General features: G+C 41.0%; 1 protein-coding gene across 1 annotated transcript in view; it reads right to left on the reverse strand.

Moving 5' to 3' along the window:
- Positions 1-14,140, reverse strand: part of NUP133 (nucleoporin 133) — a 55,674-nt gene that overhangs the window by 27,877 nt on the left and 13,657 nt on the right. The window contains exons 9-14 of the mRNA XM_005896705.3: positions 10,806-10,953; positions 8,712-8,859; positions 7,817-7,974; positions 6,133-6,224; positions 2,823-2,986; positions 1,367-1,461 (exon numbers count right to left, since the gene is read on the reverse strand). Of these exons, the coding sequence (XP_005896767.2) occupies positions 1,367-1,461; positions 2,823-2,986; positions 6,133-6,224; positions 7,817-7,974; positions 8,712-8,859; positions 10,806-10,953 (805 nt within the window). The remainder of the gene's footprint in view (positions 1-1,366; positions 1,462-2,822; positions 2,987-6,132; positions 6,225-7,816; positions 7,975-8,711; positions 8,860-10,805; positions 10,954-14,140) is intronic.

Below are 14,140 nucleotides of genomic sequence, written 5' to 3' on the forward strand. Positions count from 1 at the left end.
AAACGACAATATGTGATGCCTGAAACCTACAGCCTTAAGTTCACCTCCTCAGAGTGCTCCCTGAAGGAGAGCACTGGCATAGGAGGCCAGTCCAGCCTAGAGGAGGATGAGACTAGGTAGGAGGGAACCAAGAGGCCCCAGCAGATTGAACAGCACTGCCTGCCAGTCAGGCAAGACACCTGGGGACGTGCCAGATCAGTCAACCCCAAATGTGGTTCAAGGAAGGGGCCCATGGAAGTCAGCAGGACTACCTGTCAAACCCACTGAGTTGTTTCAACTTAGTACATCCTGGGGTGTTTGTTATGTATTAATAGTTAACTGATACACTTGACAATTACATCAGGAGAAAATGTTTTTTTTCCCATTGATCTGTAGCCCACCTAAAATACTAAGAAAAGGAAGAACTCAATGACTAAATAAAGTTGTCTTGTCACGACAGTAAGAGCAGACAGGAGCCAAACCGTGCATTAAAAGTGAAGCGGTATGCAGGATTAGAAACAACCAAGACATTTCTGGAATCCTCTAGAACCACACTGTCCAATAAGGTAGCCATTATTCAACAAAGTCGTGACTGAAATGTTAGTCAATTAAAAAAAACCTTCAGTTCCTCAGCTGCAGCAGCAATTTCAATTACTCAGCAGTTGCTGGGGACTGAGGCTGCCACCACTACAGAGTGCTCTGTTACGGAGCTGACTGCAGTCTTTTTAGCAGAGGTGTTTCTAATGTGGGAGAAAAACACAGAAAAATGGGAATAATCTAACTTTTCTGGATTATGCCTTGGAGACACAATTGATCAACAAGGCAAGGATGGGTGATTTTATGTAACAACTCTGTCTAGCAACAAAAACACTGTCTAATTTTGGGCACAATATAAATGGGAATTTCCCTCTCCCTTAAAAAAAGAGGAATACTTTAAATGAGTACTTGATGCTAATGGCACCTCGAAATTAAACATCTACATATTAGAAAAACCTGTCATCGCCTTCAGATTCTTCACTAACGATACAAAATCAACTCAGGAAAACCTAAACTTTACATAAAAGTACACAGTACAACTGAAGGAAAAGCAGGGTGTCATAAAATGTAACAAGAAAAGTTAAAATAACATTTTTGCTGAAGTATACTATTTTTCTCCTTTTCATCTTATTTCAATGCAGCTTTGATTCTTGCAGTAACAGGTCCCTACCAGCCCTGGAATTATTTACTTAAGTCAGCAAAGAAAATGGACAACAGCAGTCATGTCCCACCCAATGAAACACCTCAGAATTAGCAAGAAAGGGTCTCCTGCTGTCATGAGAGAGCCACAGAAGGCACAGCAAAGTCAGGAGTCCAGCCATTCAGGGTTCACAGCAACTGGGATGCTTACTTGGTGGATGAAGTCCATAAGGAAAGAGTGGGCTTTCATCTTGTCTTCTAGCTGGTGGAGAATAATCAAGGATGTGTTGCTGAACCCAGGTGCTTCTGGTGAAACAATAACAAGACAAACACGTGACACAACGTGGCTTGACACAAGTGGCTTGACAACAACTACTGCTACTAAAAGTGAGAAAAATCTGTACAAAAGGAAAGAACTGACCTTTCAATGCGATTATTAATTACATTACCCAAGAGGTTCAAAATCTATAGGAAACCTTTGGGGCTTTGATAAAATTCATACCACAGTTATTCAAAAAGAAATATATTACTATTGGCTTCATCACTTTGTATTATTCTAAGCCTGACAGTTCAAAACAGTCAAAGAAGGTGAGCACTGCTGTTTCCTTCCCAAGTCTCCAAGGAGCCTATTGCTACTTACTAGGTAGGAAATTAGGGAGAGAAAGGATTCTTGAGACAGTTCCATGGTCCTTGGGAACCAACGGGTAGCCCAATGCTGCCTGGAGGGTAAGAGGAACAATCTGGAGAAGACCCAGGGCAGAACATTGCCCATTTCTACAGGCCAAGGTTTGATCACTGCTGCTGTTAGAAAAACATATAATTTCTATTGGCCAAATTCAGGAGTTACACTAAAATTATCATTTAATTTGGGGCTGCTGCTGCTAAGTCGCTTCAGTCGTGTCCGACCCTGTGCAACCCCATAGACGGCAGCCCAACAGGCTCCCCCATCCCTGGGATTCTCCAGGCAAGAATACTGGAGTGGGCTGCCATCTCCTTCTCCAATGCATGAAAGTGGAAAGTGAAAGTGAAGTCGCTCAGTCGTGTCCGACTTAGCGACCCCATGGACTGCAGCCTACCAGGCCCCTCCATCCATCGGATTTTCCAGGCAACAGTACTGGAGTGGGGTGCCATTGCCTTCTCCGGTAACTGCCAAATGTTTACCTATGCCACCAATTTCCTTTTAGAAATAAAATGCTGACAAAGCTAAGTAGAGCTAATTAATCTACTTCAGACAACATATAGGATTTGCTCCAATGTTTCCTCCGTTTCTGTTCTACTATGCAGATCTGTTCTGAGCCCTTTCTGTGTGTATGTGTGTGTTTATGTAAGTAAAATAGATGAGGTAGGGTTTTTGTTGTTGCTGTTCCTTATTTTGGGTGTGCTGCATGGCTGGCAGGATCTCAGTTCCCTCACCAGGGACTGAATGAGGCCATGGCAGTGAACACTCTTGAATCCTAACCACTAGACCACCAGGGAACTACCTGCACTGAGTCCTTTTTAAAATCTGCTATAAGTAAAGTTACAACCTTTTACAAAATACTGAATTAATACTAAATTGTTTCATAAAATAAAAAAAAAATATGCACCAAGAAATGCCTGAACAAAAAAAGCAGAATATTCTTCTCGAAACAAACCTCCCTGCAACATTACACTTCAGATGCTCCTACCCTCAGGCACAGACTCAGCCCATCGCGGATCGGAAGCTGGGTAGTCATCCAGCAGGTCCACGCTGATTTGGGTGACAGCTTTGTCTAGCTCACAATCGGAGTCCAAATCAGAGTGAGAGCAAAACAGCTCATCAACTATCATTTGAGCATGACCTAAATCTTTTCTGAAATAAAATTAGGAAACAAAAGTATTACAACTCAAAGTACTAAATTCACCATGAAAGTTAATTGTGAAGTTAAAATCCCATATGTTAGCCCAAAGTTTATCACTTTTAATAACATTTATTTAAAAGGGAGACAACAATTATCCATTCCTTAATTCAACAAATATATGCTGAACATTTACAATATGCAGGCTCCGGAGACAGAACAATAAACAAAACATCAGAATACCATCCCAAGACTTCACAAAGTCTACAGTGGCAGGAGGAGTAAGACAAGCAGGCAGTGACACACATATAGTCGGAAACTAACAGAGGGCCACAGAGCACACGGAGGAGAAACACAAACCACCAGCGGGGCAGGGAGCCTTCTTGCAGGAGAAGGTGCAGGAAGGCTGGGGTGACTGCAGGAGGGAGACACAGCGGCAGAGACAGGACCCGGCACGCCTGCGTCAAGAGAAGTGAAGGCCTGGGGAATGGCAATCACCCAGAGAGGAGAGAGGGAAGAAGGGTCCAGCGCAGACCTCTCAGGAACACCAGTAACTGAAGGACAGTGTACAGGTCTCAGAAAACATGTGACAGAGTGTGAGCTTAGAAGGAAATGTGATTTGTTCCAGTTTTAAAAGATCATTCTAACTATGCTATGGAGATGGGAGATCAGACATGAGGGATAAAAATACAGTGAGGAAGTTACTGCAGAAATTTATCCAGGCAAGAGAGGACAGTAGTTTCCACTAGCCATAGCTGCAGCAGAGAAGGAGGTAGACAGCTAGACAGCTTTGAGAAAGAGATACAAGAGGGAAATTCTGGCCACTGGTTAGATCTGATATGTAAAGATGAGTCTAAACAACTGAATGTGGCTGGAACATAGGCTAGGAAAGAAAGAGTAATATTTGGAGAAGACATGGAAATAATCCTGGTTGTCAGACTGGGGGAAAAGCATGCTACCAGCATCAAAAGGGAAGAGGCCAGAGATGCTGCTAAACACTCTACAATTCACAGGACAGCCCCACAACAAAAATTATCTGGCCTCAAAGGTCAATAGTGAGAAGACTGAGAAATGCTGCTTTAAAGGTATCATAATTTCATTTGTGAAAAGTCTTAATTTTTTAAAGACTATTGGCTGATACCATCCCAGAAATGATTACTTGTTAACCTCATGGTACTTCATGCTAAACAGTATAAGTAGAAGGCACAGTTGTGTTAGAAGCCCAATAACACCAGTCCTAAGGTTACTACACTTATCAGCACTTAAGGTCAGGGACCCCTTTTGTACTTAATCATCTTCTCCAGTAAAACATTTAGAAATGACTATGCTGGGTTGAATGGTGTTTCCCCAAATCCAAGTACACTCAGAAACTCAGCATGTAACCTTATTGGATACGAGGTTTCTGAAGATATGATCAGCTGAGTTACGATGAGGTCATCCTGGATTGGGGTGGCCCTAAATCCAATGACTGGTGTCATTACCAGGACGCGTGAGGACAGGTGCTCAGGGAAGACAGCCACGGGTGACAGTGGAGACAAGTGAGGGGTGCAGACGTGGCCCAGAGAGCCAGTGGCCAGCAGCCCCGAGGAGCCAGGGAAGGGCAAACAATGGTCCTGGCCCAGAGTCTCAGAGGGAGCTGGCCCTGCTGGTACCTTCATCTTGGACACCAGGCCTCCAGACCTGTGACAGAATAAATTTCTATTGCTTTAAGCCACCCAGTTTGTGCCAATTTATTACAGCAGGCACAGGAAACTAGTACAATGACTCTATTACCATATAAATGTTGAGATGAGACAAGACTGTCAGAGCTGTTAATTAAAGGATAAAATTATACAAGATAAAATCATAGTATTATCCAAATCTTGGTAGTCAGATTGAACACTATGCAATAAAACAAGATTAAAAGAATATTATATAAAAACAGAAATCAAAAACTGACCTAATGGTGCCCTCCTCTGGACAAGAAACTAAGCTTAGCAGACCGTCACTACAACGGCCCAGATCTTTCCAGACATGAGCGCACCGCCCCTTTCAAGCTGACGCCCCTGTGTGAGAGGGCGCCTCCGTGCATCAGATACCACTAGGAGTGGAGTTACGGGACCATGAGCTGAGAGTGAGGGGAATGGAGGCAGTACAGTATGAATGTCTCTTAAAAACAAAGATTTGCTGAACCAGAATCCCAGAAACGATAAGCGGTCTGTCCAGTCTCACACAGCTAACTAGGGGCAGAGCAACGGCTGGATCACAATTTTCCTGAGTGTTACTTCCAACATAAATGGAATGCACAACATTTAAGGAAGGTACCAGACACATACTATGCAGAATGTGTGTGGGGGACAAGCAGAGATGACTGTACCCAGTCAGCAAGTGTGATGGAGCGAGTGCAGTTGTCTGCTCTACCCTGTGCATACCCTCTTGTGAGCGCCCTCCCCTGGGGGGCTCCCCCGGACCTCGCCAGGGCCCCTGGGATATTAGTAAACATGACCAGATAGAGACTTGAGGAGCACTTATGTAGCAATGCTTGCTCCCTCCTGCTCCCGGAACCCTGAGGCTTGAGAGAGGCCAGGGCAGCCTGCTAGATGAAGAGACACCATGTGAGGCAGATGGAGCTGACCAGTCAGGGCCCCCAAAACGTGGGCAAGTGTAGCCAGACAGCTGGCTACTGACCTCAGACCATGCACGAGCTCAGGCAGGACCAAGAAAACTGCCACCCCCAGCGTAACCCCGAACAGCCGAACTGCAGGACCAGAAGCTATATTAAGTAAGCCAGAGAGTTCTGTGGTGATTGCAACAGTACAAAACTCGACCACCAGGCCAACACTTCACAACAGCTAGGATGACCTTTTGTATGAAACTTCACTGCCTTCACATCCTACATAAAAGACGCTCACAAGCTACCTTTGCAACTCCCACTTCTGGTGCTACACTGCTGCAACACGCGCCAGGGCTGTGTTACGTCACGCTCTTCCCAGCCGGGCTGGAACCCTCCCCTGGCTACCAAAATCAGAGCCAGAGGTTGTTCAAGTACCAAGCTCAGAAAAACATCTAGGTGACGGCATCATTCCTTCAACTCACTCCCACTAGTCAACAAGTAAGTAGCAAATGTCAGTAAAGTGTCCTTGGACATCAAAAGAGCCATAATTTTAAAAACTTGTTATACCTGCAGAATTGCAAAAAAGCAGCTTTGAGCAATTTGGTTTTATCTTCCTGGGCAATAGTTTCATTCTTGGTAGAAGTATCAAAAACCACACTCTGTAAAATAATAAACTATAGTTTAGAGTTGAAGGTATAAGAATATTCTTAGTTACTACAAAAAAAATTAGACCAAGGTATGAGGAAAACAACACAGACACACAAACTGTTTGCCACACTCTCTGTATCAATGACTTATATACTTAAGACATTTATGGGAACATCAAATGATTAATTAAAGTCCTACAGAAAATGTACATATAATTCAGGAATTATATTGTGAGTAAAATTATTTGAGGATTTCATCACAACACAACCTTTGGATAGGCTTACCCTTACATCACAGAGTATATTTGTAATCATAATGGTTGATTTCAAGCTTAAAGAAAAACTTACAGAAATTTAAAAGAAATGGAATACTGTTAAGATAGCTTCAGAACATATCGCAGGATTGTGAAAACTACATGATTACAAAATAATGAAAGTTTTTCAAAAAGTTACTTTCTGTTGAAACTGTTACTAAATCATTTTCATTTTGAATTACACAAAAAGTCTATATACTTTATGTATTCTTCAAACAGAAATTACTCAAAACGGTATTAATGCTTAAAAGAAGGATAAAAATCTCACAGATTATGAGCTTCAAGATGACAGCGAAAAAAATGACAGTTTTTACCCCACTCTCCCCTCAAAAATCATCCCAGAATACCAAGAAGAAAAACCCCCCATACATCTGTGGTTCCAGCTACACAAAGATGGAAAGCAGAGGGAAGAGCCCCAAGTGAGAGTGGGGAGGAGACCAGGCAAACTCGAGCGGTGTGGCAACAGATCCCAAGGACAAGGAACAGACAGCAGGCACAGGGTTTCTACATGTGACTGGGCAAAGCTAGAGAGAAAGACATCTACAGAGCTGCTGGAACATGTTGGGAGATTAAACCTGATATCAGGCAAAAGTAAGCAAATATACAATTAGTCCACTCTAAGCATCACATGAAGTTGTACACTAAATAAATATAATCAGCATACTACACTCTGGACTGTAAAACAACATTCACACTGCCATTAGAATGGAACAAATGTATACTGGAATGATAAAGGCAAGGCAGAGGAGTGTAAGTTACCCCAAGTCCTCATCTTCAATAACAGGAGGTCTACAGATGATGAAAAATAATGAATGAGAGACAGTGATATACACATATTACTTAGAAATATGGAGGAAAACATCAAAAAAATAAAAACACCTAAGAGACTTAAAAGTAGTTGCTTCTGAATAAGAGGACAAAGGAAATGAGAGAGAGAAAAGAACTAACGTCTTCATCATAACTCTTAAAACTGTATGACTTTCAAACATTTGTGGGAAATAGTCCAATAAAAATGTTTAAATCCTTTGTAACAGGCTTCCTTGGTAGCTCAGTGGTAAAGAATCTGCCTGCAATGTGAGAGACGTGGGTTTGATCCCTGGGTGGAGAAGATCCTCTGGAGAAGGAAATGGCAACCCACTCCAGTATTCTTGCCTAGGAAATCCCATGGACAGAGGAGCCTGGAAGGTTACAGTTCATAGGGTCGCCAAGAGTCTGACATGACTTAGCAACTACACAACTACAGCAAAATCAACTATATTTAAAAAAAAAAAAATTATGAAACCATGTTACCTCATTGCCTGGTCCAGCAACTGAAGATGCTAGGGAATCTTCAAGATCTTCTGCTAATATGGACACATTTTCCCTTGAAGTAATAGACACCAATCCACTGTTTCTAGAAAAAAGGATAGGTATACCCCCGCAGGAACCAGCTCCTAAAATACTGTCTCCTAAGAGAAAGGAAAATACGCAATCAAATACATATTACCAAACAATACCCTCCTAAATCTACTTCCCTAAGCAGAAGATCCTGCTGACAGCCCTTTACTGTGTTACTCCTACTCTGAACCCAGTTATAACCCTGCATCAAGTCAAGGCTCCTCGCTATCTGCAGAGGCAGGCTGAGTCCTCCATGGTGCTGTGCAAAAGCAGTGAGTACAGTGAGCCAAACAAGAAAATCGTCCCGTCTGCAAAACACAGAGCAACAGCTCGTCAGTCCTACTCTGACTTACTGAGTAAGCCAACAGCGGGGCAAGGAAAAGTCTAAGTTTGCCTGCAGCCTTAACAGCATCCCACCCAACCAGTCAAGGCTCTGGGGCTGGGACCAGACAATCAAGGTGCCATGCTGCTGCTCACCTGGATTTTGTCCTTTGCCCCTTCAGATAAATACTATCTGCTTGTTTTTCCTACTCCTGGTTGGCTTCCCCCAACACCTCCCTCCCCCGCCGCCCACCACAGCCCCCTTGCATGAGTCCAGTGCCTGGGACTCTTCTCACCCAGGGGTCTGAACAAACTTGTTTAAAGAATATCAACTCAGAATAAGTCACTCTTACTGACCAGCTACTATAGGTATGGTACTGAATCATCACAGGTATCACATTTGAAGCAAAGCTTATGCAAAGAGAACAAAAACTTCTCAGAATGACTAATGAGTTCCTAATCCTACTTTCTAAAACTGATTACCCACCTTGTGTATTAAAAACAATTTTCTCCTGAGGAAGAGAAAACTTCCCAGTTCCTGTGGAGCACATGTAGACAGCATTTTCAGTATATAGACAGGCAGTCTGGTTTGAAAAGTTTGGGACCATCAACCGACATATAGTCAAGTCTTCAGACTGAAAATTAAAGATTGTATTTAATAAGAATTGAAACAAAAAATACTTTTGTATGACTTCATAATTCATACTTTTGTACACTATCTCATAAAAATGATAAAATAATTCACTGATTTTCCTCGTTAAAATTAGCTGAGATGATTTACAAAACATGACAGAAATAAGTTTATAAACATCAATCAGAGAAATCATTTGCTGAGTTGCAAATAACTAGCAAAGTTTGAAAATGTTTCCATGGTGGTAAGATTTCAACTAAAAAGCCTATTAACAAACATGAGAAAAAATAAAATCAGTTCATTATTTTAGAATTTAGAGATACTTTTAAAACAATCCCTGATAAATACTGTTTCTTTCTTCACTGTCCAGATATCAAGCACAAGAAAACTGAGATAATTTGTTCATAAATGAAATTAGAGAAATAGAAATAAGACTTAGTAAGTCATAAAATTAGCAAAAGCTCAAAAGGATACTTTGTTTATTAAAAGAATTTTACAAACATAAAAGTGGAATCCCATGATGTTTTAATTCTCAAACTGTCTTCTTTATCCCTTTCGCATTGTCTGTGAAAAATTTTAACACTGAGTGTGTTTTTCTTGTATAATCAGAACACATAAGATTTATTTCTATTTGAAATAAAAGATCAAATTAAGATTTCCTTACAGTAGTCAGTTATGCAAATTGTATTAAGAATAAGTTCAATAGAATTAGATGCTGCACAAGGTTAAATGAAGTTAACCTTGTGTAGGCCTCTCCTAAATAAACAGTTATTAAACAATGTTAAATTGCCATCAAGAAGCTTAAAATTAGACAGCTTGTCTTTTTAAAAAATTTACTTATTTTTAATTGGAGGATAAAAGCTTTACAATATTGTATCGGATTCTGCCATATATCATCATGAATCAGCCACAGGTATACATATGCCCCCTCCCTCCTGAACCTCCCTCCCACCTCTCAGCCAATCCCACCCCTCTAGGCTGTCTCAAGCATTTGCATTTTCTGTGTCATACAGCAAATTCCCACTGACTACCTGATTTTACATATGGTAATGTATATGCTTTAATGGTATTCTTTCGTTACTCCCCCCCACCCGCCCCATCCCCTCATGTCCACAACTCTTTCCTTTTAACTATTCACATGAATTTTAATAAATATATAATGCAGTTATCTACAAATATGATCCTATTTGAGCAAAAAGAGCATTTTTCTGTAATATACAGCACATAAAACCAAAGTCCAATTCCCATCAAGTTTCTTCCTATTTTTCACTCTGCAGTTCATCATCAATGTTTTCTTTCTACTCAGTAATACAGAAATGAAAATCCCTTCAGAGCTACAGCAGGAGAAACATGCTGCTGCTGCTCACTGTCAAGGGCTCCCACTCTCACTTCTCTTTAGCTAAGGCTGAACAGAGGATGAGTACGAGATGGTAAACAGAATGCACTGCCTAAACACTAGTTGTTTAAAACGTATTTCTGGGAATTCCCTGGTGGCCCAGTGTGGACTAGGACTCTGCTTTAACTGCTGAGGGCCCAAGTTCAATCTATGGTCAGGGGACTAAAACCCTGCAAGCTGCACGGCGTGGCTAATAACAATAAATAAACAAAGGGATTTTACTTTAAAAAATGTATTTACATTTGACTGCACCAGGTTTTAGTTGGGGCGTGTGGGATCTTTTATTACAGCATGCAAACTCTTAGTTGTGGGATGAGGGATCTAGTTCCCTGACCAGGGATTGAACCTGGGTCCCCTGCATTGGGAGCACAGAGTCTTAGCCACTGAACCACCAGGAAAGTCCCCCAATAAAGAGATTTTTAAAAATTAAATTAAACATATTTCTAAGCCCTACAGGTGAATATCTCAAAGAATCTGACCTTGCAACAGTTAGGGAGAAAAAACTCAGCAAGTTACTGTCACTTGGTCATTTAGCTTGTAAACAGAAATCTTACCTGAAAAGGTGGGTTATACTGAGTGACTTCCACAGTCACTGCATCTGACATTTGGTAGCCATTATCTTCTACTGTTATCAGAGAGTAATAGACAAGGCAGGGGCTGTCTGCCAGGTGCCATGCTGCTGCCAAAATTAGGAGCCCATCGCTAATCAATGAAAAAGAAAGATATACTGTCTCTTTGGAAAACAGTTTGGCAATTTCTTAAAGAGATAAACATGCATTTCTATATGACCTAGCAAGCCCAGTCCTAGATATTTACCTAAGAGAAATAAAAACTTATCTTCACACAAAAACCTGTGTACAAATGTTTATAGTGATTTTACTCATAACTGCCTAAAAATGGAAACAACTCAATATCCTTCAACTGCTGAATAAACAAATCCTGGTAAAGCTACTCAGCAGTAAAAAGGAAGGAACCACTGAATGAATATCAAATTCATTATGCTAAGTGAAAGAAACCAGACTCCATAGGCTTTATACTGTATGATGCCATCTACACTATAGGGACAGAAAAGACGTCAATGGTTGCCAGGAGCTGGAAGTGAAGGAAGGGGTTGAAAAAGGAGTGTGTGCGTGCATACTCACTCCTGTTTGACTCTGTGACTCTACAGACAATAGCCCATCAGGTTTCTCTGTTCATGGGATTTTCCAGGCAAGAATACTGCAGTGGGTTGCCATTTCCTCCTCTAGGGGATCTTCCCAACTCAGGGATTAAACTCGTGCCTCCTGCATCTCCTGCACTGGCAGGCAGATTTTTTTTTAACCCCTAAGCCACCCAGAAAGCCCCTGACAAAGGAGTTCAAAGTAATTTTTGGAGTGATAGAATTGTTCTGTATCTTGATTGTGGTTGTAGTTAACTGACTATGCACTCATCAAAACTCACCAAATTATACACTAAAAAGGGTACAAAATATTTACCCTATGTAAAATATAACTCAATAAATCTGACGTAAAAAGACCAACAAATCATCAAACACAGGGATTAGTAAAGTGCAGCTCTCAGGTCAAATTGGCCACAGATGAGTTTCTGTAAATAAATCTGTCCTGCAAGACGGCCATGCCCCCTTGTCTGTGTGCTGTCTATGGATGCTTTAATACTACCACTGGTAGAGTAAAATAGCTAAAACGAAGACCACATGGTCCCTAAAGCCTAAAAATATAGTTTTGGACCCTTTACAGAAAAGGTTGCTAACCCTGATCTAATCTGCTTTTTAAAGTTTACTTTTGTACAGAAGAAAAACATTTTGGTTTTACCTTTAATAACCAATCATAGAACTGCTACTGTATATTCAAGCTGCTGTATAGGTGAAAACAAACTTTTTTCCATCTTAAAAATGTATGTGGTCCTCTTAAGTCTATCAAAGTTGTTGCCCCGAACATAAAAAAAAATTAAATGGTCTCTAATCTCAACTCCTGAAATATTTAGTAGCATTTTTAACAACTTTCATTCAAGTTTCAGAAATATTAACAGGATGGCAAGCACTCTCTACCGACAACTAAAAATAATAAAGCAAGCTACTGAATAGATGACATGCACTTCACATCAAGCAGTCCTGATACAGCTCTCATTTTCCTTCTCCACTGTTTCCTTTTCCCAGCTCCCCAACTCTTACCATTTCTACCTGAATTTCCTCGAAAACTTCAAGGACACTGGTCCAAATTGGAACATACTGGCAGTGACCTAAACAGCTCACGGATGACAGCTAAGAGGGCAGTGAGCAAGGCCACAGAGAACTCAGTCCTGAGAGCCCTCCTCTGCACTAGGTAGGGAGGTAGAGATGGCCATGCTGTTGTGAGTCAACTGAAGTTACTCCACAGACTGGATTGCTGTGCGGTAAGAGGTGCCAATGAGGCCCAGAGACATAGCTAATAAAGAATTCCTCAGGAAGGGCTGCTTAGATCAGCTTCATTTGACATCTCTATCAAAAAAAAAACTTCATGATTAAAATAACATGAAGCTATTTTGGGTAGTAAAGATGATAGAAAGATAATTAATTTGCAAATCAGTAAAAATTTCAACAATTGATCAAGGAAGAGCAACAAGCATGAGGGAGACACATGCTTCTTAAACAGAAGACACCTATCCAGACGTGGAACAGTCTACAAGGGTCAGTGGAACTTGAGGACACAGAGAGTGATGACTGGATCATTGGGAGCAATGGTGGCAGGGGGCCAAGAAGGCGAATGAGAACTGCATCTCATAGGCCCCACAAGAATCAAGTCATGCTGGCACGACAGCATTCTGTGTCTGCCTCAGCACAGCAAGTCCTATGCATGCTTCTCTGTGCTCAACCTATGTCTCCATTCCGAAAATTACATGTGAAAAAATGTCCACATCCTCTTCCCCACAGTTGGCTGCATCCTGGTACCAGTTCTAAACTTATGATGGAGGTCCAGTAAAGATAAATTAAAACAAGATAAACTGTATTTAATTAAAATATTTTTGGAAATTAAGCATATACATTATTTTTACTTCTTTGATAGTTTACATAGAAGTTTTTCAGAAATTACAAAGAAGGATCCTGACAAGTCTCAACAGCCCACGACAGAAAAATTAAACAGCAGAACTGTAAGCCAAGAAACAAGTAGAATTTGTTCCACTAAACTACTCTAAAACACATAAAAATTATCCTAAAAAAAAAAAAATTATCCTAACTTCCAGTAAGCTGTGTTTTAAAGAATTACAAATCATATGTTGGCATTCATTATAAACGATATCACAAAAGCTGTATTATAAATGGCTTTTCAGTTCTATATGACCATAATATTAAAGCTAAACAATAACATGGGATTAAGTAGCTTTATCAGACTAACTTGAGATCTTAAGCACCACTAAGAGCATTGGTTCTAAGAGGAAATTCACTCTGAGTGACTCAGTCATAAACAATGACTGAGTTCTAACTTGTACCGCCAGGACAAAACCTCATCCATCCTTCCTTTATTCAATACAGCCACAAACTCAGGCTAAAGCTCCTTCAGCAACAAAAAAAGGACTGGAGAAGAGCCCCCAGAATCTCCACTGAGTCAGCAAAGACGACAGCATGGAACACACCCAGCAGCGGGGCAGGCAGCTCTCAGAAGCTCCAGCTATGCGAGCAGAACAGATGATCCCTAACAAGGGCAGACAGCTAATGGGACACTCAGTGGAAGGCCGAAAACTGCCGACACTTGTGAAATGAATTAGCACTGCCAGACAAAGTGATTCAATAAGGCGGAATAATATAAGATTAGGGTTAGACACATCAGAAGAAGAGATAGCAAGGGTGCTTATTATTCTATAACAAACATCAATCTGTTTTTTCAAACGACTACCTATGTTCTGCATGACAAAT

The sequence above is a fragment of the Bos mutus genome, chromosome 28, assembly GCF_027580195.1.
Source record: "Bos mutus isolate GX-2022 chromosome 28, NWIPB_WYAK_1.1, whole genome shotgun sequence".
Classification (NCBI taxonomy): domain Eukaryota; kingdom Metazoa; phylum Chordata; class Mammalia; order Artiodactyla; family Bovidae; genus Bos; species Bos mutus.